The following is a 25,550-nucleotide window of genomic DNA, read 5'->3' on the forward strand; positions in this document are numbered from 1 at the left end:
CGCCGTGTGTCCGACTGCTCGCGTTTGCCGAGCTGCACGAAGCACTTGGACTTTGGGGCGGGCGATTTTGCGAGCGTCACCAGGCGAAGGGCGATCCCCGCCACGCTGGGCCCCGCGTAGCGGACAGAGCCGCCCCTCCGAGTCGCAAACGCTGGCGGTGCCCGTTGTCGTCGTCTCAGTCGGTCAACCCATGGGGCACCTGGGTGGGGGTCTGTCCAGTGGAACTCCTGCCAGCGGGGGGGGGCGTTCGACACCTTCACGCGGCCTTCAAGTGCACGTAGCTTGGCACAGGCGCTGTGATGACGTCACCGCCACTTATCGGCTGTTGTTGTTGTATACGGAAGATCGTTATCTGTGGTGTTGTTATACACAACCCCACACCTCTGATGAGTTCGGATGCCTGCGTACGTACGGTGTGAAAGAAGTTCAACAAACATCCATATATCGCATTAAACGCTCCGCAGACAGGCATTCCTGGGGAGCGGTGGCGCAGCGGTTAGCGCTACGCTGCACGATGTACCCGGCGAGCCTCGTGCGATTCCTGCTCACGGCCAACACCAGTGACGATTATCTGAACGGTTACGGGACTCCCCTAGGTCGACTCCGTCTTAAATAAGAACCTGTTGCGCTGCGTAAACATCGCCGCTGGGGAGACAAAGGCGGTCGGGCGTAGTGCCGGCCACCCAACCGTCCTAGTGTGCCGTGCCGACCTTCATTCGGTGCTACTCGCTCACAGCACTTGCCCCAACAGTCTGTTGAGGCTATACGGGGGATCTTTTGTCTTTGCTGCCGGTGGTATCGTTGTACAACAACGCCACCAGCTCAGCGTTTCTGTTTCGCCTACGAGCCCGTCAATTACCCAACGCGTCCCAGCGATGCACCGTGTGTCCAGCGCGGAAAGAGTAGGCCAAAAACACCGCCTCCAGCGGGGGGGGGCCCCGTCCGTCAGCGGTGGGCGCGTGAGCGCGGTTGCGGCGCTGCACCCTCGTCACCTACCGGGCAACGGATTCGGCGGCGGTGATGTTTGACAGAATCAGAATCAGTTTAACACGTGGCAGGCTTTCGCGACCAATATTATTCATAATCAACGATTTTTGGGTTTAGATCGCGTTATTTATAAATGTGTCGTAACCCTCCACCACCCGACACGGCCAATCAGTAAAAAAGTGTCACGTTGACAAAAGACAAATAGTTCACTGCTTTAGCCCAGCGGTGCGTTGAAGCGTGAAACCACAACATTTACAATTTGAGTAGTACGACGTTTCGCTGGTAATTGCATCCAGCATCATCGGGCAATTCGCCAGAATGGTGAGGCTCTGCTGTGTCTCCCGTTCTTATATAGAGCAGCAGCAGGGTGACGTCATCATATTTGCACTCGCGGATGTCCAGTTTAGGGGGCACGGGGTCAGACCGTCACAACAACAACAACAACACAAAGACGTGACAGGAGTCCAAAGTACAGAGCAGGTAAATAAATCGCTTCAAAATAAACTAGTTCATATTCTTCGATTTAAAGCTTTCGTGACTGCAGGGAGCCTCGGGCTCACTCGATGGGATCGTGTCAGGAACGAGGACGTTCGGAAGCGACTTGGTGTGGCCCCCATTGCGGACAAGATGCTCGAGGCAAGGCTTCGGTGGTACGGCCATGTGATGCGAAGTGAAGAGTCATCGGTGGCCAAGACTGCCGTGCGTATTGAGCCAGAGGGCCGCCGTCCACGCGGACGTCCGAAGAAGCGATGGATGGACCGAATAAAGGAAGACATGAAGACGGTCAACGCATCCCCTGAAGATGCCCTGGACCGAGCCAAATGGAGAAGATAATGCCGAAAAGCGGACCCTGCGCCACAGCGGGAACAACGCTAGGAAGAAGAAGTGACTGCAGGGATTCATCTTCTTGGTTCTTTCGGTAAAGTCACGTAGACTGGAAATAATAAAAAATAAAAATATAACATAATAAAATAATTCTCACGACGTTTCGGCCACAACGCAAGAAGCCGTCCTCAGGTGAAGAAACAGAGCTGTTGGAAAGACAGCGTAGGTATAAAAGAAAAGAATTAAATGGATTCATTGAGACGCTGTCTTTCCAACAGCTCTGTTTTTTTCACCTGAGGACGGCTGCTTGCGTTGTGGCCGAAACGTCGTGAGAATTATTTTATTATGTTTTATTTATATTATTTTATTATTTCCATTCTACCTGACTTTACCGAAAGAACCAAGAAGATATTTCATATTCTACCAGCTAAAGCTTCTTTATCAGTAGTAACCTCGTCACAAATGACGGCTCAACGATGTGGCTGGCTTACCATCACGTGGACATTTACGGCAGGCAAATTGTCTAAACCAGCGTTCTTCGCCAATTTTGAGAGGGGGGGGCCCAACTTTCGCCGATAAGACAATCGCCAGCGCCAGGGCCGCCACGCATTTGAAACCACTGTTGAGTTTGACAGTGTCACAGTGATGGTGGTGGTGATGATGATCGTTGGAGATGAGGATGCTCAGATGGAGCCTCGGACTGACTCGATGGGATCGTGTCATGAACGAAGACTTGGTGTGGCCCCCCATTGTGGACAAGATGCTCGAGGCAAGGCTTCGGTGGTACGGCCATGTGATGCGAAGTGAAGAGTCATCGGTGGCCAAGACTGCCGTGCGTATTGAGCCAGAGGGCCGCCGTACACGCGGACGTCCGAAGAAGCGATGGATGGACCGAATAAAGAAAGACGTGAAGACGGTCAACGCATTCCCCTGAAGATGCCCTGGACCGAGCCAAATAGAGAAGACAATTCCGAAAAGCGGACCCTGCGCCACAGCGGGAACAACGCTAGGGAGAAGGTGTCTTGTCGGGAGGGGGGGGGGCACACGTCAGGAGCCGCACTCAAGGCCACCAGGGCCCGCCATTGGCCCACGGGGCCTTGCGTTGAAACAACGCCGGGGTCTGAGCGCGTGACGTCGATTCCAAATGTGGAGGGAAAAACCGGAGGAACCGGAGAAAGAAAAAAAAATCCACGCGACCACGGGGAGAGAGAGAGAGAGACACAATCTACAAATATGCAGCGGGCGCCGTCAGGGTCAAGGCGTCAAGTGGAATGGCCGAGAGTTCATCCTATGATCCGGCCCCTTGCCTGGATACGAGAGATCACCTGGAGTCTGCGTCAAACTAATCGTGTCGTTGTTGCCGTGACGATCGGTGGGGTCGTTGCCGTCGTCGTCGTTAGCCGTGGTCAATCCACTTCTGGATGGTGAATCGGGGGCGGCGAGGGCCGACGGATCGTGCGCACACAAAGACAAAGATTCGCCGCCTCGTAGCCCCGAAGGAGCCGTTCTTCACAAATCCCACTTTCCCTGAAGTGGGCGCCGACACTCTGGGAATAATGTGCGGCGGTGATGCTGCTGCCCCCCCCCCCCCCTCGGTGCAAGGTCCTGAGTAGCCACCGCTGCACTTTGCCCCAGCACTTAGCGAGGCTCACAAACAGCTCCTTGTGTCCCCGACGCACGCCCCGCTCGCTCGCTCGCTCGCCCGCCCACCTCCACACAAGTCACGATGGAATGTTGCATTAGCACGAGACTCCCGCCGCCCACTCACTCGCTCGCCCTCTCGCTCGCCCAGCCGCTCGCCCAGCCGCTCGCCCTCTCGCCCGCTCACTCGCTCACCCAGCCACTCGCCCGCTCGCTCGCCCTCTTGCTCGCCCCCTCGCCCGCTCTCTTGCTCGCCCCCTCGCCTGCTCACTCGCCCGCCCAGCCGCTCGCCCACTCGCTCGCTCAGCCGCTCGCTCCCTCGCCCGCTCACTCACCACAATCATTCCCTCTCTTGCCTCTCACTCTCCTCACTGCTAACCCCACCTGCTCACCAACTTGTTCTCCCCCCCCCCTTCCCTGCTCACCCGCTCGCTCACTCTCTTGCTCACTCTCTCGCTCGCTCACTTCCTCACCCGGCCAATCGCTCCCTCGCCCGCTCACTCACCACAATCACTCGGCCCTCTTGCCTCTCCCTCTCCTGCCGACTAACCCACCTGCTCATGCCCTCGTTCGCTCACTCACTCACCCGCCCCTCACCCAGCCACTCAATCGCTCACCTACTTGCTTGCTTGCTTACCCACTAAGCATCTCCCCCCCCTCCTCCTCACTCGCATACTCACATGCTCGCATGCTCAGCAACTCGCTCATTCACTCACTCACTCTCTCTCCCGCTCACCCGCTCACTCACTCGCTCGCTAACTCGCTGAACCCCCATCTCACTCACCATGTGCACTCTTTCACTCTCTTGTCGCTCACTCTCTCACTCACCCCCGACTCTCACCCTCTCTCCCTGGCTCTCCCCCCCCCGCCCCCTGCCTGGCTAACCCCCACTGGTCTGGCACCAAGCCCGGGATGTCACACGGTGGCCATCAGGGAAGTTTGACGGCTTGCCAGGGCGGCTGTGCGAGTGGCTTATTGCGGATCGAGTCCGCTTCACGTTCATACCCCCTCACTTGTTCGCACTCTCACTCGCTCTCTCTCTCTCGCTCTCCCGCTCGCTCTCTCTCACTCGCTCTGTCTCTCACTCGCTCTCTCTCTCTCACTCTCACTCACTCGCTCTCTCTCTCACTCTTTCTCACTCTCTCTCTCTCTCTCACTCGCTCTCTCTCACTCGCTCTCTCACTCGCTCTCTCTCACTCTCAGTCGCTCTCTCCCGCCCGCTCTCTCACTCGCTCTCTCTCACTCTCAGTCGCTCTCTCCCGCCCGCTCTCTCACTCGCTCTCTCCCGTGCTCTCTCCCGCCCGCTCTCTCCCGCCCGCGCTCTCACTTTCTCTCTCTTACTTGCTCTCTCTCGCACTCTCACCCACTCTCTCTCTCTCGCTCTCACTCTCTCTCTCTTACGCGCCCTCTCCCGCCCGCTCTGTCTCACTCGCTCTCTCTCTCACTCACTCGCTCTCTCACTCACTCTCTCTCGCCCGCTCTCTCTCTCGCCCGCTCTCTCTCACCCACACCCTCTCGCTCTCTCACTCTCACTCGCTCTCACCCGCTCTCTCCCACCCGCTCTCTCTCTCGCTCTGTCTCGCTCTCTCTCTCACTCGTCCTCTCCCGCCCGCTCTCACTCACTCGCCCGCTCGCTCTCCCTCCGCTTTTTTTTCCTTGACAGACTGAAGTTACATAACCCAAATAACGCATCGTGCGCAGAATGTCAAGAGCAAGCTCCCCTACGCGCGTGCAGTGAAAATAAATCTATAGAGCGCGCCCGCCCATTTACTTATTTATTTATTTCGAGTGCCTGTTCAGTTCACGTGTTACCAACCATCTCACGTTCACACGTCCATCGCCACTGCCCTGGTTCCTCGCAAACTCCACTCGCCCATTCCTCCACCGGAGTTGACGACTCGGTGTCCAGCAGACGCCGACTGTGTTGTCTCCACCGCCACCACCAACAACCACCACAACCACCACCTCAATCACCTCAATCACCACCACCACCTCAATCACCACCTCAATCACCACCACAACCACCATCACCACATCTACCACCACCACCACCTCAATCAACACCACCACCTCCATCACCACCACCACCTCAATCAACACCACAACCACCACCTCAACCACCATCACCACATCTACCACCACCACCACCTCAATCAACACCACCACCTCCATCACCACCACCACCTCAATCAACACCACCACCACCACCTCCATCACTACCACCACCTCAATCACCACCACCACCACCTCAATCATCACCACCACCTCAATCATCACCACCACCTCAATCATCACCACCACCTCAATCATCACCACCACAACCACCATCTCAATCACCACCACCACCTCAATCACCACCACCACCTCAATCACCACCACCACCTCAATCACCACCACAACCACCACCTCAATCAACACCACCACCTCCATCACCAACACCACCTCAATCAACACCACCACCTCCATCACCACCACCACCTCAATCATCACCACCACAACCACCATCTCAATCACCACCACCACCTCAATCACCACCACCTCAACCACCACAACCACCACCTCAACCACCACCTCAACCACCACCTCAACCACCACCTCAACCACCACCTCAATCACCACCACCTCAATCACCACCACCACCTCAATCACCACCTCAACTACCACCACCACGCTGTGTTGTGCGTACACATGTTGAATGTTTGGTGTATGTGTGTACACATGTTGTACGTTTGGTGTATGTGTGTACACATGTTGCATGTTTGGTGTATGTGTACACATGTTGTATGTTTGGTGTATGTATGCATGCATGTTGAACTTGTTGCAGCTCACGTAACCAGCCGCGCTCATTGCAGGTGCGCGGTGGGGGGGGGGGGACAAACGAAATACGATAAGGAGTTCTAAAGAAATTCGTTCTCCATCTCCAGCGGCTTCCTGAGGGAAGAGCGTTCCAGACGGCCGCAGAAGCGCATCTGAAAGTGCCGAGTGATGCGGTGGCCACCGCATTTGTTCTGCTCCTTGACAAGATCAGAAAAGTTTTGCGATTCATTTGTGGCAAGCACTTTGTGTGCAACGAGTGCGACCTGATGATAATGTTTTCATTCGTCAGCACACCGCACGCCGCAACAACAACTCACTCACCCAATCAATCACTCAAGCACCCACTCACCTACTCACTCACCACACTGTCAGTCAAAACTCACTCACCCGCTCACTCACTCACTCACTCACTCCCTCACCCACCCACTCACCCACTCACTCACTCCCTCACCCACTCACTCACCCACCCACTCACCACACTGTCAGTCACAACAACTCACCCACCCGCTCAGTCACCCACTCACTCACTCACCCACTCACTCACTCACCACACTGTCAGTCACACAACTCACTCACCCACCCACCCACCCACTCACTCACTCACTCACCCACCCACCCACCCACTCACCCACCCGTTCACTCACCACACTGACAGTCACAACAACTCACCCACTTACTCACCCACCCACTCACGCACTCACTCACTCACTCACCCACCCACTCACTCACCCACTCACTCACCCACCCACCCACCCACTCACCCACCCATTCACTCACCACACTGACAGTCACAACAACTCACCCACTTACTCACCCACCCACCCACCGCACTGCAGGTCACTACACTTATCACAATGCTCCTTCCCTCGCACGGCTCCGCTCTGGAACACCCCTCCCAAAGTCCCTCCCCCCAAGTTCTCATAACTACAATAATAACAACAGGGCTGCCATGTCGACTACTACACCGCATATTCACGACAGCTTGCGGAGGCCGAACATCCAGCAGTGGATTGACCCTGGCCGATGATGCCGACGACGACGATCCACGCTACCAGCGGATACTTTGCGGATACTAGGATCGGCTGATTGCTTTCGCATCGCACCATTACCCCGGATAAGAGAGGATCTCGGTGGTCTGTAACTCTGCTGACGCGACTCACTCGTGCTCCTACGGGGGGGGGGGTCACGTGTCTCGTGTGAGGCCGCGGGGGGGGGGGCTCCGTAGTGCGTGAATGGATTTACGCTCGCGTTCGTATACACGAGCGAGCGCGGACGTGTTTATTTAGACTCCCGACAAACAAAGGCAAAGATGCCCCCTCGGAGCACCTGGCCTTATACAGGGCGGGAGGGGGGCAAGTGCTGTGAGCGAGCGTGTGGCGTGCGGCCGGTAACGATGGGCGCAAGTCCGTCTTTGTCTCTCCCCCCACCGTGGGCGCCACGGTGACGAGATGTCAACTACCTCGCCTGGTGTGCAGGAGGTCGTGGGTTCGATCCCGACCTTGCCGCCTGCTGTATATTTGGAGTTTGCGTCTCTCTCTCATCATCACCACGGTGGTTAGGAGATGTTAACTACCTCGCTAGGTCTACAGGAGGTCGTGGGTTCGATCCCGACCCTGACGCCTGCTGCTGTATATTTGGAGTTTGCGGTGTCTCTTTATCTCATCATCATCACGGTGGCGAGGAGATGTTAGCTACCTCGCCTGGTATACAGGAGGTCGTGGGTTCGATCCTGACCCTGACGCCTGCTGCTGTATATTTGGAGTTTGCATGTCTCTCTCATCATCATCACGGTGGCTAGGAGATGTTAGCTACCTCGCCTGGTATGCAGGAGGTCGTGGGTTCGATCCCGACCTTGACGCCTGCTGCTGTATATTTGGAGTTTGCCTATCTCTCTCTCTCATCACCATCACGGTGGCTAGGAGATGTCAACTACCTCGCCTGGTATACAGGAGGTCGTGGGTTCGATCCCGACCTTGACGCCTGCTGCTGTATATTTGGAGTTTGCGTGTCCTTCTCGTGGTTGCGTGGATTTTTCTCCGGCACCTCCGGTTATCCCCTCTAAATGTAGAAGCGTGCGCTCAAGAGTATTTGGCTGCTTTAAATGTCCACGCGATGATAAGCCACGTCCGTTGACCTATCATTTGTGGCCAGGTCGCGTCGAAAAAAGGGAGCGATAATAGCTACATCTACGGGACCTTTTTTTGCCAACATCAAAGTACGAAACGTAAGAATAGGTTTGAACCCTTTCTGGCGATGAAACGGGTGTCAAGACGAGTTCTAAAAGACGACGCATTTAAATTCCAGAGCACGTTCGTCTGCATGCTTCACCGCAAGTACGTGCGAGGTTAATGCAAACTCCTTGCGAAAGGTTTTCTCTCTTTGGTGTTCGAACAGCCAGATAGCTGCGTGGGTCCTTACCTGGTCAGACAGTTCGCAAGCAAGCAGTGTGGGTACTCGTTTCAAGGCCGATGGGACTAAGCCGGACTTGTCTTTCATACGTGGGAGAGAGCGGAAGGAGTTGTTTCTTGCCGATATGCAAAGAGAAAAAGTGGCGGTACTTCTAGATTTGAAGCTTTCGTGACTGCAAGGATTCATATTCTTAGGTTTTTTCGGTAAAGTCACGTAGGTAAAACATTAAAATTAATAAAAGTAAAATAATTAAAAAATCACGACGTTTCGGAAACGGACGGAAGCTTGTGTTGCCTCCGAAACGTCGAGATTTTTATTTTATTTTACTTTTATTAATTTTAATGTTTTACCTACATGGTGAATTTACCGAAAAAACCTAAGAATAAGGTGGCGGTACTGTGCACGAGACAAATTGGGGTGGGTGGGGGAGTGGAGGAGGTGGTGGGATGAATTGAAAAGCGGTCATTACGGGCACACACACACACGCGCGCGTGTTCTCACACGTATCACTTTACAATCAAAACGCAGCAGTACCTATCATTACCGCCACTTATTCCGTTCGGTAAAGAAAAGCGGCGATCTCTTCCGTCAATAATAACCTCCGGGGGGCGTCGGTGGCGCTCATGTACCGCGCTTGACAGACCTGAGCCTGCGGTGGAAATTCCACATTCGTATGGCCATAGGACAACCAACTGTCGACTTATCCCACAAAGCGGTAGCTATTTTATCGATCCTGGAGTGATGATGGGTCGAGTCCAACGCCCTCCCCATCCCCACGCAAACCAGGACAGGTTCCTCGCAGAGCTTCCGGCTTTGCGAGCCGCCCACCTCTCCCGCCGGGTCACATGACGCCAGATATTCCACGAAGGCAGAGTCCTCGCGCAACGGCGCGTTCCCGCTACAACGCCGTTCTTCCATTCGGGAACACTTTTGCGCCCCCCCCCGTTATAACGCGGGACGCGTCGCCCGTTATAACGCGCTCTCTCGAGCGGTCGATGACAAACTACTTTCCTGGGCTGAACGACACAGTGATACAGCAACGTGCAGTGATACAGTTAGCGCGGCGGCTTGCCCTCAGTCACGTGCCATCTCCAGTCTACATTAGTTACGTCAGATTAGTTACGTCACTACATTAGTTACGTCACTACATTAGTTACGTCACTACATTAGTCACGTTACTACATTAGTTACGTTACTACATTAGTTACGTCACTACATTAGTTACGTCACTACATTATTTACGTCACTACATTAGTTACGTCACTACATTAGTTACGTCACTACATTAGTTACGTCACTACATTAGTTACGTCACTACATTAGTCACGTCACTACATTAGTCACGTTACTACATTAGTTACGTTACTACATTAGTTACGTCACTACATTAGTTACGTCACTACATTATTTACGTCACTACATTAGTTACGTCACTACATTAGTTACGTCACTACATTAGTTACGTCACTACATTAGCTACGTCACTACATTAGTTACGTTACTACATTAGTTACGTTACTACATTAGATACGTCACTACATTAGCTACGTCACTACATTAGTTACGTTACTACATTAGTTACGTTACTACATTAGTTACGTCACTACATTAGTTACGTCACTACATTAGTTACGTCACTACATTAGTTACGTTACTACATTAGTTACGTTACTACATTAGTTACGTCACTACATTAGTCACGTCACTACATTAGTCACGTCACTACATTAGTCACGTTACTACATTAGTCACGTCACTACATTAGTTACGTCACTACATTATTTACGTCACTACATTAGTTACGTCACTACATTAGTTACGTCACTACATTAGTTACGTCACTACATTAGTCACGTCACCACATTAGTCACGTTACTACATTAGTTACGTTACTACATTAGTTACGTCACTACATTAGTTACGTCACTACATTATTTACGTCACTACATTAGTTACGTCACTACATTAGTTACGTCACTACATTAGTTACGTCACTACATTAGCTACGTCACTACATTAGTTACGTTACTACATTAGTTACGTTACTACATTACATACGTCACTACATTAGCTACGTCACTACATTAGTTACGTCACTACATTAGTTACGTCACTACATTAGTTACGTCACTACATTAGTTACGTCACTACATTAGTTACGTTACTACATTAGTTACGTCACTACATTAGTTACGTCACTACATTAGTTACGTCACTACATTATTTACGTCACTACATTAGCTACGTCACTACATTAGCTACGTCACTACATTAGTTACGTCACTACATTAGTTACGTCACTACATTAGTTACGTCACTACATTAGTTACGTCACTACATTAGTTACGTCACTACATTAGTTACGTCACTACATTAGTTACGTTACTACATTATTTACGTCACTACATTAGTTACGTCACTACATTAGCTACGTCACTACATTAGTTACGTTACTACATTAGTTACGTTACTACATTAGTTACGTTACTACATTATTTGCGGGCACATTTTTTTTCGCTTAAGGCGGCGCACTTTTCAGGAACGCATCCCACCACCGCCACTGCGCTGAACGAGGACTCGCTGCCATCGGCGATCGGTTCACAAAGACGCGGGAAATAATATCGAACAAACCTTTCGGATTAACTTTGCTGCCAAGCGCCGACGCATCTCATTCTCAAAACAAGTTCGCTACTCCCGTAAGCACGTGTGAGAAATAATCATTTCCAGGTGACGATCATTTCAGTTTTAAAATCAGCGGCATTCGTGCTAATGGCATCCCACAACGCTGTATATTAAACACATTCCTGCGGAGGGAGCTGGTAGGAACGTTGGGTTGCTCGGTCAATGGCCAGGGTCAACGGCGGCGTGGTGTATTCCGCAAATATGGCCGACTGTGAGGGCGGGCACAAGCCGGCGTGAGGAGGTTAAACGTTGAGTTTTATAAGGGCACCACGGGGTGACCAGCCCCTCTCCACCCTGCCCCACTCCTCCCACCCCCCACCCAGCACCTCCCCCACCCTCCCCACCCAGCCCCTCCCCCACCCTCCCCGCCCAGCCCCTCCCCCACCCTCCCCGCCCAGCCCCTCCCCCACCCTCCCCACCCAGCCCCTCCCCGCCCCTCCCCACCCTCCCCTCCCCACCCTCCCCACCCAGCCCCACCCTCCCCACCCAGCCCCACCCTCCCCACCCAGCCCCTCCCCACCCTCTCCTCCCACCCAGCCCCACCCTCCCCACCCAGCCCCACCCTCCCCACCCAGCCCCTCCCCACCCTCCCCTCCCCACACAGCCCCTCCCTCCCCACCCAGCCCCTCCCTGCACGACGGACGGACGGACACAATAATCCCCTGTGGGCTGGTGTAACCAGGTGGTTCCTACCAGTATTATCCACACGTCCACAATCACTGTTACGGATGCCAACGGCACTGCAGCCCAAGTCACCGCGTCGTTACATTTGCCCCCCCCCCCCCCTAGTTTCTCAGTTGAGACGTGAAAGGTCACAGAATAATGGTGGCTCCTAATGCATCGCAACGATTCCATTTGTACGTCCAGGAAAGCCTCGTCGGCTCTGAAAGATTTACGGAAACCTTTTTTCACCGGTTATCAAGGCTTCGAGACAAAGCCTTTACGGCCAATGACACCTCCACTGCAAGGCGTCAGAGTCTGCATTCACCACACGCGCCCTGCTCGTGGAAAAAGGCGCAAAACAAACGCGCTTAGATAATAATGCTTAGATAATAATGCTTCGATAATAATGCTTGGATAATAATACTTAGATAATGCTTGGATATTAATGCTTGGATAATAATGCTTAGATAATAATGCTTAGATAATAATGCTTGGATAATAATGCTTGGATAATAATGCTTGGATAATATTGCTTAGATAATAATGCTTAGATAAAAACGCTTGGATAATAATGCTCAGATAACAATACACTGCATTGTCTCCGAAACCGATTGTCCGCTGGCGTAGACCAATCGGGTTTCAAAGGCAATGCATACATTATCAAAGACGTGTTTTGTTTGCAGGTTTTATTACAAAGGTAATGCCTACGCTTTTTTTCATCGGTCTCAACAAGATCGTTTATCAGGAGGTGTTCCTGCCAACATATTTTTATTCTGTGGGAGTAAAAACATTTAAATCAACAATTTGTAAAAAGAAAAAAAACATTAAATAACCTCCCACCGCCGCCCCGCCCCCCCACACAGCCCCCTTTTCTTGCAATAAAAAAAATAACAACAGGAGCTTCCTGAACTGCACAATAATGTGAATTGAACTTGGGAAGGGTGGCGCCAATCCCTCGACTTTCCAAATAAAGCTCACGGGAAGGGTTTAACGATTGTGAACTCGAAGAATACGTTGAGCGTTAGAACAACATTCATATTATTTTTCGTACATATAATCGTGATAAGCACTATTTATAAAAGCCGTGTATATTTCGTCAATTGGACGACACACGTTCGGACGGGAGTCGGAGCTGGTGTTAGAAACTGAACCAGGTGAGAGACTGAACCAGGTGAGAGTCTGAACAGGTGAGAGACTGAACAGGTGAGAAACTGAACAGGTGAGAGACTGAACCAGGTGAGAGACTGAACAGGTGAGAGACTGAACCAGGTGAGAGTCTGAACAGGTGACTGAACAGGTGAGAGACTGAACCAGGTGAGTCACTGAACCAGGTGAGAGTCTGGACAGGTGAGAGACTGAACCAGGTGAGAGCCTGAACCAGGTGAGAGACTGAACCAGGTGAGAGTCTGAACCAGGTGAGAGACTGAACCAGCTGAGAGCCTGAACCAGGTGAGAGTCTGAACCAGGTGAGAGACTGAACCAGGTGAGAGACTGAACCAGGTGAGAGCCTGTACCAGGTGAGAGTCTGAACCAGGTGAGAGACTGAACCAGGTGAGAGCCTGTACCAGGTGAGAGACTGAACCAGGTGAGAGACTGAACCAGGTGAGAGTCTGAACAGGTGAGAGACTGAACCAGGTGAGAGTCTGAACCAGGTGAGAGACTGAACCAGTTGAGAGACTGAACCAGGTGAGAGACTGAACAGGTGAGGGCCTGAACCAGGTGAGAGACTGAACCTGGTGAGAGACTGAACCAGGTGAGAGACTGAACCAGTTGAGAGATTGAACCAGGTGAGAGATTGAACCAGGTGAGAGACTGAACCAGGTGAGGGCCTGAACCAGGTGAGAGTCTGAACCTGGTGAGAGACTGAACCAGGTGAGAGACTGAACCAGGTGAAAGTCTGAACAGGTGAGAGACTGAACCAGGTGAAAGTCTGAACCAGGTGAGAAACTGAACCAGGTGAGAGTCTGAACCAGGTGAGAGACTGAACCAGGTGAGAGCCTGAACCAGGTGAGGGCCTGAACCAGGTGAGATCCTGAACCAGGTGAGAGACTGAACCAGGTGACAGTCTGAACCAGGTGAGAGTCTGAACCAGGTGAGAGTCTGAACCAGGTGAGATCCTGAACCAGGTGAGATCCTGAACCAGGTGAGATCCTGAACCAGGTGAGAGTCTGATCCAGGTGAGAGTCTGAACCAGGTGAGATCCTGAACCAGGTGAGATCCTGAACCAGGTGAGATCCTGAACCAGGTGAGAGTCTGAACCAGGTGAGATCCTGAACCAGGTGAGAGTCTGATCCAGGTGAGAGTCTGAACCAGGTGAGAGACTGAACCAGGTGAGCACCTGGACGGGCGAGAGCGTCACCGACTCCGACCGGGGGTCACCTGGGGGTGGGGGTCACGATCACCGCCGCGGTCATCTCGCTCCGTCGCACACGAGGCTTAATCGTCGTGCGTGCACGGGGGAGGGGGTCCCTCCGCACCACCCCGCACGCTCTCTCTCGACGTCGCTCGGCCCGAGCAATGCGCCATCGACCCTTGGTCTCGTACAACTCTTTAAAAGCGGCGAGATTACCGCTGGCACAACTTGGTTGACGTGCTGCGCCGTCGGGCACCGTGCTCGGCAACGAACCAACACCGGCCACCCCGCGTACGGGGAAAGGAAAGGGCGCCGTGGTGGCTGGGAGATGTTAACAACCTCGCCTGGCATACAGGAGGTCGCGGGTTCGATCCACATCCTGACGGCTGCTGCTGTGTATTTGGAGTTTGCGTGTTTCTCTCTCATCATCATCACGGTGGCTAGGAGATGTTAACAACCTCGCCTGGTATGCAGGAGGTCGCGGGTTCGATCCCGACCCTGACGGCTGCTGCTGTATATTTGGAGTTTGCGTGTTTCTCTCCCATCATCATCACGGTGGCTAGGAGATGTTAACAACCTCGCCTGGTCTACAGGAGGTCGCGGGTTCGATCCCGACCCTGACGGCTGCTGCTGTATATTTGGAGTTTGCGTGTTTCTCTCTCATCATCATCACGGTGGCTAGGAGATGTTAACAACCTCGCCTGGTATACAGGAGGTCGCGGGTTCGATCCCGACCCTGACGGCTGCTGCTGTGTATTTGGAATTTGCGTGTTTCTCTCTCATCATCATCACGGTGGCTAGGAGATGTTAACAACCTCGCCTGGTATACAGGAGGTCGCGGGTTCGATCCACACCCTGACGGCTGCTGCTGTGTATTTGGAATTTGCGTGTTTCTCTCTCATCATCATCACGGTGGCTAGGAGATGTTAACAACCTCGCCTGGTCTACAGGAGGTCGCGGGTTCGATCCACACCCTGACGCCTGCTGCTGTATATTTGGAGTTTGTGTGTCTCTCTCTCTCTCATCATCACGGTGGATGGGAGATGTTAACTACCTCGCCTGGTCTACAGGAGGTCGCGGGTTCGATCCACACCCTGACGCCTGCTGCTGTGTATTTGGAGTTTGCGTGTCTCTCTCTCTCTCATCATCATCACGGTGGCTAGGAGATGTTAACTACCTCGCCTGGTGTGCAGGAGGTCGTGGGTTCGATCCCGACCCTGACGCCTACTGCTGCTGTGTATTTGGAGTTTGCGTGTCTCTCTCTCTCTTCATCATCATCACGGTGGCGAGGAGATGTTTACTACCTCGCCTGGTGTGCAGGAGGTCGTGGGCTCGATCCACACCCTGACGCCTGCTGCTGTATATTTGGAGTTTGCGTGTCTCTCTCTCTCTCTCATCATCATCACGGTGGCTCGGAGATGTTAACTACCTCGCCTGGTATACAGGAGGTCGCGGGTTCGATCCACACCCTGACGCCTGCTGCTGTATATTTGGAGTTTGCGTGTCTCTCTCTCATCATCATCGCGGTAGATTTTTCTCCGGGTCCTCCGGTTATTCACTCCACAATTGGAAGAAACATCTGCACGCGTTTAGAGTATTTGGCTGCTACAAATGTCCACGTGATGAGCCATTTCGTTGAGCTGTCATTTGTGATAGCCAGTGGGGCCTTACCTGGTAAAGTGAAAGGTTTTTTTTAAAGTTGAGCATCGCAAAGTATTGTCGCGTCCTACTTGAGCGTCGGGACTCTCGCCGCAGGGGGACGGGGTCTGAGCGAGACGGGCGGTGAGACTACTGGTGAGCGAGACGGAGGGTGAGGGGGATGGATGGTGAGGAAGACGGAGGGTGAGGGGGATGGATGGTGAGGAAGACGGAGGGTGAGGGGGATGGATGGTGAGGAAGACGGAGGGTGAGGGGGATGGATGGTGAGGAAGACGGAGGGTGAGGGGGATGGATGGTGAGGAAGACGGAGGGTGAGGGGGATGGATGGTGAGGGAGATGGTGAGGGGGATGGATGGTGAGGAAGATGGATGGTGAGAGAGACAGAGGGTGAGCAAAATGGAGGGTGAGCAAGACGGAGGGTGAGGGGGATGGATGGTGAGGGGGATGGATGGTGAGGAAGATGGATGGTGAGGGAGACGGAGGGTGAGGGAGATGGTGAGGGGGATGGATGGTGAGACGCGCCCCTCGCGAGGCTGAAGAGCAGGCCAGCTCGCATTCCGGGCCGGCGTTCGCAAAACCCTAACGGACTCGCTTGTGCGTCTGCGTGCGCGAGTGTGTGCGTGCGCGAGTGCGTGCGTGCGCGTGTGTGCGAGCGTATGCGTGCGTGCGTGTGCGTGCGTGCGTATGTGTGCGTGCGCGTGTGTGCGAGCGTATGCGTGCGTGCGCGTGCGAGCGTGTGCGTGTGTGTGTGTGCGAGTGTGCGTATGTGTGTGCGAGTGTGTGCGCTTTAGTGGGGAGTGGCAGCGTAGAGGGAGGTGAGCGCGCTGCGCTACAAACCCGGCGAGCCCGAGCTTTCGATTCCCGTTCACGGTCACCAACGTCGGTGACGATGCGGGGTGCAGTGAACATCGCCAGCACTGGGGAGACAAAGGCGGCCGGGCGTGGTGCTGGCCACCCACCACCCCCCTCGTGTGCCTCGCCGACTAACAGCACTTGCCCCGAAAGTCTGCAAAGGCTATACAGGGGATCTTTGTCTAGTTTTGTGTTTGCGTTCCGGATTTCACGGCAGAGGGGCCCATTTATTTATTTATTTATTCTTACCCAATTATTTCTCTTTTCATAAACCTCGTCACCTCCAGCAGAGCCCACAGACCCCCCCCCCACCATGCCCCCCCCCCAAAACACTTACAAAAATCCCCCGTATAGCCTTCACAGCCGGTTAGGGCAAGTGCTGTTAGCGAGTGGAACCTACGAAGGCCGGCACGGCACACGAGGGGGGGGGGGGGGGGGTGGTGGGTGGTCAGCACCACGCCCGGCCGCCTTTGTCTCCCCAGTGGCGATGTTCGCCGGTTTGCACGCCACACCAGCTACTCGTTTAAAGCCCGAGCAGACGCGGGAGAGAGGCCATGAGCGGGATTCCAACTCGGGTCGTCGGCTTTGTAGCGCCGTGCGATAACCACGCACGGCACGTTACCCACCAGCCCTATCGACTGTTGCCGGGCAAGCGCGGTCGGCGAGCACCTATTAAGGCCGGCACGGTGCCACGATGAGGCGGTGTAAAGGGGCACCGCGCCCGGTGTACGTTGAACTTCTTTCGCGCCGTACGTAGCCAAGCGCACCGACCGGTGGCGCTCCAGCTATTGACGACAAGAGAAGCACCTTGGCTCTCTGCCCACCTCTCCCTGACCACTTCCCGCTTGCGGTCACCACTACACTCACCGCTACCACCGCCACCGCCGCTACCACCGCCGCCACCACCGGATTCCCGCGGCGGGTCCTTCCGTGATCGGCACTTCGAAAGGAAGAGCCTCGCGTCCAGCTCACGCAACAACCAACTCACCCACCAACTCAGCCACCAACTCACCCACTCACTCACCCACCCACTCATCCACTCACCCACCAACTCACCCACTCACTCATCCACTCACCCACCAACCCACCCACCCACTCTCACCCACCAACCCACCCACTCTCACCCACCAACCCTGTTACCCACCCACCAACCAACCCACCCACCCAGTCACCCACCCACGCACTCACCCACCAACCCACCCACTCACTCACCAACCACCTCACCCACCAACCCACCCACTTACTCATCCACTCACCCACCCACTCATCCACTCACCCACCAACTCACCTACCAACTCACCCACTCACCCACCCACCCACTCTCACCCACCAATCCACCCACTCTCACCCACCAACCATGTCACCCACCCACCAACCAACCCACCCACCAACTCACCCACCAACTCACCCACCAACCAACCCACTTACTCATCCACTCACCCACCCACTCATCCACTCACCCACCAACCCACCCACCCACTCTCACCCACCAACCCACCCACTCTCACCCACTAACCCTGTCACCCACCCACCAACCAACCCACCCACCCAGTCACCCACCCACTCACTCACCCACCAACCCACCCACTTACTCACCAACCACCCACTCACTCACCAACCAACCCACTCACTCACCTACCAAACCCACTCACTCACCCACCAACCCACCCACTCACTCACCGACCCACCCACTCACTCACCCACCAACCCACCCACCCACTCACTCACCCACCAACCCACCCACCCAGTCACCCACCCACTCTCACCCACCAACCCACCCACTCTCACCCACCAACCCTGTCACCCACCCACCAACCCAGTCACCCACCCACTCACTCACTCACCAACCCACCCACTCCCTCACCAACCACCCACTCACCCACCAACCCACTCACTCACTCACCCACCAACCCACCAAAACTCACTCACCAACCCACTCACCCACCAACCCACCAACCCACCCACTCTCACCCACCAACCCACCCACTCACCCAGTCACCCACCCACCAATCCACCCAGCCACCAATCCACCCACCCACCCACCAACCCACCCACCCACCAATCCACCCACTCACCCAGTCACCCACCCACCAATCCACCTACTCACCCAGTCACCCACCAACCCCCCCAACCCCCCCACGCTCGATCCATCACGGTCGCCAACTCTCACCACCGCCCCACGCAAGCTCGCGCTCCGCGACTGCTGAAAAACGCCGCGTCACTTTGCACCTTGGCCCCTTGCGAAACTTTCATCCGGTGCGAGCGCCACCTTGACCCTTGACCCACAGACTAACGACAAGTGCGGCACCTGTGGGGTGCGGAGGAAACCTGTGAATCCGGCGCGCGACCAGATTGTTCTCTCACGCGGCAAACCTTCCGGTACGGAATGAAACGCGACGACAACGACCCCCCAATGTGGCCTTAGCAAACTGCTTAGGGGGGCAAGCGACTGTTAGCGAGCAGCACCTGTGAAGGCCGGCACGGCACACGAAGGGGGCGGGTGGCCAGCGCCACGCCCGGCCGCCTTTGTCTCCCCCGGTAGCGATGTTTACTACACACCGCACCAGGTACTCATTTGAGGCTGAGTCGACCTCGGGGAGGCCCAGGCCCGGTTCAGATAATCGTCACTGGCGTCGGTGGCCGTGAGCGGGAATCGAACTCGGGTCGCCGGGTTCGTAGCGCTGACCGCTATCAGTGTCCAACAAAGACAAAGATCCCCCGTATAGCCTTAACAGACTGTAGGGGCAAGTGCTGTTAGCGAGCACCTATGAAGGCCGGAACGGCACATGAGGGGGTGGGTGGCCAGCACCACGCCCAATCGCCTTTGTCTCCCCCGGTGGCGATGTTTACTACAAACCGCACCAGGTACTCATTTCAGGCCGAGTCGACCTAGGGGAGGCCCAGGACCGTGTTCAGATAATCGTCACTGGTATTGGCCGTGAACGGGAATCGAACCCGGGTCGCTAGGTTCATAGTGCAACGCACACACACACGGACACACACACGTACGTACACACACGTACGTACACAAACGTACACACACACGTACACGCACGCAGATCGTTCTCTCACCAAGCAAAGCTCTCAGTACAGAGTAAGACACCCCCTCCTCCCCCCCCAAAGCATGACAGACACCGACTTACCTTTCATAATAAAAAAACCACGCAATCTATTTTGCGTCCGTGTGCGTTTTGTACATCCTGTGCATGTACGGTGTGCGGTGCGATTATTGCGTGGATGTTATGTTTTACGTGCGATAAACATCGTATTCTCTGGAAGATACAACACACTTTAATCATATTCTTAGGTTTTTTTGGTAAAGTCACGTAGGTAAAACATCAAAATTAATAAAAAAAATATTTTGATGTTTTACCTACGTGACTTTACCGAAAAAACCTAAGAATATGAATCCTTGCAGTCACGAAAGCTTCAAATCTACACTTTTATCACTGCATTTTAAAAGCAAAAAGTTGTGGGTGCATCTCATAGTCTGATAGCTGTATGTGTGTGTTGGCTAGTTAGTGTGCGTGGGCAGTTCGATTCCCGCTCACGGTCGCCAACAGCAGTGACTATTATCTGAACCGGTCCTGAGTCTTCTCTAGGTTGACTCAACCTCAAACACGTGCCCGGTGCAGTGTGTATAGAACATCGGTACTGGGGAGACAAAGGCGGCCGGGTGTGGTCCTGGCCACCGGCCCCCTCGTGTGCCGTGCCGGCCGTCGTAGGTGCCGCTCGCTAACAGCGCTTGCCCCAAAGAGTCCGATTTGTAATTTGTAACGTTTGTTGTTGGAACTTGCCGACTCTCCCACACTGGACATCTGTGAAAAAGAGCTTCATTGCTCATCGGATTCCTCCAGTTCAAGAGACACACCGGGGGGGGGCTGGGGGGGGGGATCTTTGTCTTGTGCGGCATGTCCGCGCGTGTCTGCGCGTGTACTGACCAGACACGATGACCGAGTCGCTGCGAGGAGCGGTGAACTTCAGCGTCATCTCGTGCTTGTGTTGGTGGATCGCCAGGTAACCCTCGTTGTCGAAGCGCTGCTCGCAAAAACGCAACAAGGACGGGGGGGAGAAAGATATTCGCATGCACAGCGGCGCTCTTTTACAATACAACGCCCCCCCCCCCCCCCCCCGAATTCAATGCCTCTTCACCAGCCAGCCAAGGGGACCCCCCCCCCTTTCCCATCACTCCCCACGTCCAAAGTGGCAGCCGTCCCTGTGCGGCAAAATACGAGCGAGCGAGCGTCGCCAGGCCGCGAATGGACGCGAGCTTCTCCAGGATGTATGTACGCTAAACTTCCATCGCAACCACGTTATTTAGGACATTTCAAAACAAATGTCAGGCCTTTCAGTGGTATATGGCAATTCTTGTACGCATCTTCTTGATTCTTTCGGTAAAGTCACGTAGAAGGGAAATAATAAAATAATACAAATAAAACTTAATAAAACACAATTCTCACGACGTTTCGGCCACAACGCAAGCAGCCGTCCTCAGGTGAAGAACAGGTCTGTCGGAAAAACAGCGTCTGAATGAGATGCTGTCTGAATGAGACGCTGTCTTTCCAACTGTCTTTCCGACAGACCTGCTCTCCACCTGAGGACGGCTGCTTGCGTTGTGGCCGAAACGTCGTGAGAATTATTTTATTATGTTTTTATTTATTTTATTTTATTATTTCCCTTCTACGTGACTTTACCAAAAGAACCAAGAAGATGAATCCCTGCAGTCACGAAAGAAGCTTTAAATCGAAATCTAATTTTATTTTATTATGTTTTATTTTTATTATTTTATTACTTCCCTTCTACGTGACTTTACCGAAAGAACCAAGAAGATGAATCCCTGCAGTCACGAAAGAAGCTTTAAATCGAAATCTAATTTTATTTTATTATGTTTTATTTTTATTATTTTATTACTTCCCTTCTACGTGACTTTACCGAAAGAACCAAGAAGATGAATCCCTGCAGTCACGAAAGAAGCTTTAAATCGAAATGTACGTACGCATGTTGAACTTCTTTCGCACCGTACGTAGCCAACCGTGCTAATCGAAAGTGCGCGGGGGGATGGACAACAAACCAACGCACAAAAGCCGTTCTCAAAAAATTAGTTTTCAATCGCGACGATTTAAAAGGCGCATGAGCTCCAGTGGCTTCCTAATATCGGAAGGAAGGGCGTTCCAGACGGCCGCGTGGCTTCTCTCGATGGGCGTCCGCTCACGACGCTGAAACCGCACGGAGTTTTGGCGACAAAATCTGGGACAGCGGCTACAGCACGTAGCTGCCCACGGCCGCGGTACGAACCGGGACTTGGCACGGTGGTAGGGGGCTGGGCCACATTGGCGGGAGGGGGGGGGGTCATTGTCAACCACGCGGAGGCGAGTTCACCGGTGCCCCCCCCCCCCCAGCCACGTTTTGTTTAATCGCCGGCGGGAGGGGTGGTTGGGGTGGGCGAGCGTTATTTATAGTTTTTCAGCGGCATTCGTTTTAGACGAAGCAGTCGATTTTGTTTTTTACTCACACGCGCACGTTGTTACTCGGAGGGAGACGGAGAGGGGGACACGTGGATTAGACTGCATTGCGTCGCAGCGTGGCTGATGATGCTGTTATCTATCGTGGTAGGCCGAGCGGCAGTGTTGTTGACGTGGCCGTTACGTGTAGTATTTATTGGGAGTAAGCGCGCTAGACACTCGGGTGGTGGTGGGTGGTGGTGGTGGGTGGTGGTGTTGGGTGGTGGGTGGTGGTGGTAGGTGGTGGTGGTAGGTGGTGGTGGGTGGTGGTGGTAGGTGGTGGTGGGTGGTGGTGGTGGGTGGTGGTGGTAGGTGGTGGTGGTAGGTGGTGGTGGTAGGTGGTGGTGGTAGGTGGTGGTGGTGGTGGTGGTGGTGGTGGTGGTGGTGGGTGGTGGGTGATGGTGGGTGGTTTGTGGGTGGTAGTGGTGGGTGGTGTTGGTTAGTGTTGGTGGGTGTGTGGTAGGTGGTGGTGTGTCGTGGTGGGTGGTGGTGTGTGATGGTGGATGGTGGTGGTGGTGGGTGGTGGTGTTGGGTGGTGGGTGGTGTTGGGTGGGTGGGTGTGTGGTGGTGGTGGGTGGTGGGTGTGTGGTGGTGGTGGGTGGTGGTGGTGGGTGTTGGTGGGTGGTATTGGTGGGTGGTGGGTGATGGTGGGTGGTGTTGGTGGGTGTTGCTGGGTGTTGGTGTGTTGTGGTGTGTGGTGGTGGGTGGTGGTGGTGGGTAGTGGTGGTGGGTGGTGATGGTGGGTGGTGGTGGTGGGTGGTGGTGGTGTTGGGTGGGTGGTGGGTAGGTGGTATGGTGGTGGTGGTGGGTGGTGTGGGTGGTGGTGCTGGTGGTTCTGGTGGTGGTGGCTCGCGAGGACTGGAGGAGTTTTGGGGAAAGCCTGGCCTACGCGCTGCAGTGCACACCGGTGCGACCGCAGGCTAAACCGATGAGACGACCGTAACACGTTTGGTCGTGAAAGGCTACGGGCGGGTCACATGATTTTACGATGACGCACAGTCGAGCCGGAGCATCTCCAGCGCGCCGCGTAGCTGCAGGGGCTAGCTAGGCGAGTTATTCGGGGTCACGTTTGGATTTTGCGAGAGAGCCACAGAGAGACAGACAGACAGAGAGAAGTCTTTGTCCTTCAGTTCCCTGTTGAATTAACGTGGCGTTGAGGACACGAGGAGGGGCGGCGGGGGGAGGGGGGGGGAGCGTGTTTTAAGGCCTCCGTTACGATACGATCAGCGTCTTGTTTCCGTTTGGGGTGAATAATAACCGTGCCACCCCACAGGGGCTGGCAACTTCCTAAACCATCGCTAGCCAGGGTTTACCCGAAAAGTGGCGGTGGGGGTAGCGGTGGGGGTGGCGGTGGGGGGGGTGGTGGGGGGGTGGTGGGGGGGGAGGAACCTATGGCGCATGGTCAGGACCTGACCGCCACTTAATTTTCGATGTGACCGTCACCGCATTTCATATTTTTTATTTTACAAAGGCCTCTATTTCAGAAGCGACCTGGCGACCACAAATGACAGATCAACCAAGTGGCTTGTCGTTGGGAAACGTACAGCAGTAGCCAAATACTCTCAACGCGCTTTATTCATTCTGAATATGGAGGGAAAAACCCGAGAACCCGGAAGATAATCCAAGTGACCGCGGGGAGAGAGACACGCAAACTCCAAATATACAGCAGCAGGCGTCACAGGGTTGAGATCGAACCCACGACCTCCTGTACACCAGGCGAGGTAGTTAACATCTCCTAGCCACCGTGATGATGATGAGAGAGAGAGAGACACGCAAACTCCAAATATGCAGCAGCAGGCGTCACAGGGTTGGGATCGAACCCACGACCTCCTGTACACCAGGTGAGGTAGTTAACATCTCCTAGCCACCGTGATGATGATGAGAGAGAGAAACACGCAAACTCCAAATATGCAGCAGCAGGCGTCACAGGGTTGGGATCGCACCCACGACCTCCTGTATACCAGGCGAGGTAGTTAGCATCTCCTAGCCACCGTGATGATGATGAGAGAGAGAGAGACACACAAACTCCAAATATGCAGCAGCAGGCGTCTGGGTTGAGATCGCACCCACGACCTCCTGTAAACCAGGCGAGGTAGTTAACATCTCCTAGCCACCGTGATGATGATGACAGAGAGAGACACGCAAACTCCAAATATACAGCAGCAGGCGTCACAGGGTTGGGATCGCACCCACGACCTCCTGTACACCAGGCGAGGTAGTTAACATCTCCTAGCCACCGTGATGATGATGACAGAGAGACACACGCAAACTCCAAATATTCAGCAGCAGGCGTCACAGGGTTGGGATCGAACCCACGACCTCCTGTATACCAGGCGAGGTAGTTAACATCTCCTAGCCACCGTGATGATGATGACAGAGAGAGACACGCAAACTCCAAATATACAGCAGCAGGCGTTTGTGCAGCGGCGCTCCGACCTCCTCGCGGGGTCCCCGCAAGCCAAAAATTGGGGAAGCGCGCTCGCGACCGATAAAACCTCGGTTCACTCCCCACCGCCGCCCCTCCCCTCACCCCCCCGCCCCCCCCTCTCTCACCCCCCCGCCCCCCCCCCTCACCCCCCCCACTACGACGACCACGTCGCGCTTTCCCGTCCCGGCGACAGCAACCGCGGCACGCAAAGTCTACCGGACGCCCGCGATGAAAAGAGCTTTGTAGCTCGTCGGATTCCTCGGGTACGAATGAACATTCTGGCGTTCGCCGAGAGATGAAGGACAGCCCACTAAAAACACACACCAGGGCAGGGTCACCCCCGGTGGAAACGGATGACGACGATTACGACGACGACGGCGCGAAATAAACACGGGAGAGGTTTACTCACAGAATGGAAATTTGGAAAATGTGACCGGGTGAAAGCCTGTCGATGAGGGGGGGGGGTGTGCTGATTATTTTTGCTCCCCACTTCCACGCCCTTTTGCGCTTTGGTGACGTATAACGGTGCCGCCGTGTCGGTGAACGTGAATGTTTTGTTTCCGCAACTATTTATTTGGTGCACCCGGTACAATTGGCACGGCGGCGAAACGCACCGCGCCGCGTTCGGCACCCTGGCGACCCGCGTCGGAGATTCCCGGTCCCACGGCTCGCGTCAGTCGCGAACGATATCCGGAACCGGTCCCAGGTGCCTCTACCTCACCACCATCCCCCC

The 25,550-nt window shown here is 54.3% G+C and overlaps 1 protein-coding gene across 4 annotated transcripts in view; it reads right to left on the reverse strand.

The window, feature by feature from the left end:
* Positions 1 to 25,550, reverse strand: part of LOC133358345 (cyclic AMP-dependent transcription factor ATF-7-like) — a 124,310-nt gene that overhangs the window by 38,582 nt on the left and 60,178 nt on the right. For all 4 annotated transcript variants that reach the window (XM_061576625.1, XM_061576624.1, XM_061576622.1 and 1 more), the window contains exon 4: positions 20,830 to 20,926. In XM_061576625.1, coding sequence (XP_061432609.1) covers positions 20,830 to 20,926 — 97 coding nt within the window. The remainder of the gene's footprint in view (positions 1 to 20,829; positions 20,927 to 25,550) is intronic.

This window comes from Lethenteron reissneri, chromosome 61 (assembly GCF_015708825.2).
Source record: "Lethenteron reissneri isolate LAM-NWPU_2019-01 chromosome 61, ASM1570882v1, whole genome shotgun sequence".
Classification (NCBI taxonomy): Eukaryota; Metazoa; Chordata; class Hyperoartia; order Petromyzontiformes; family Petromyzontidae; genus Lethenteron; species Lethenteron reissneri.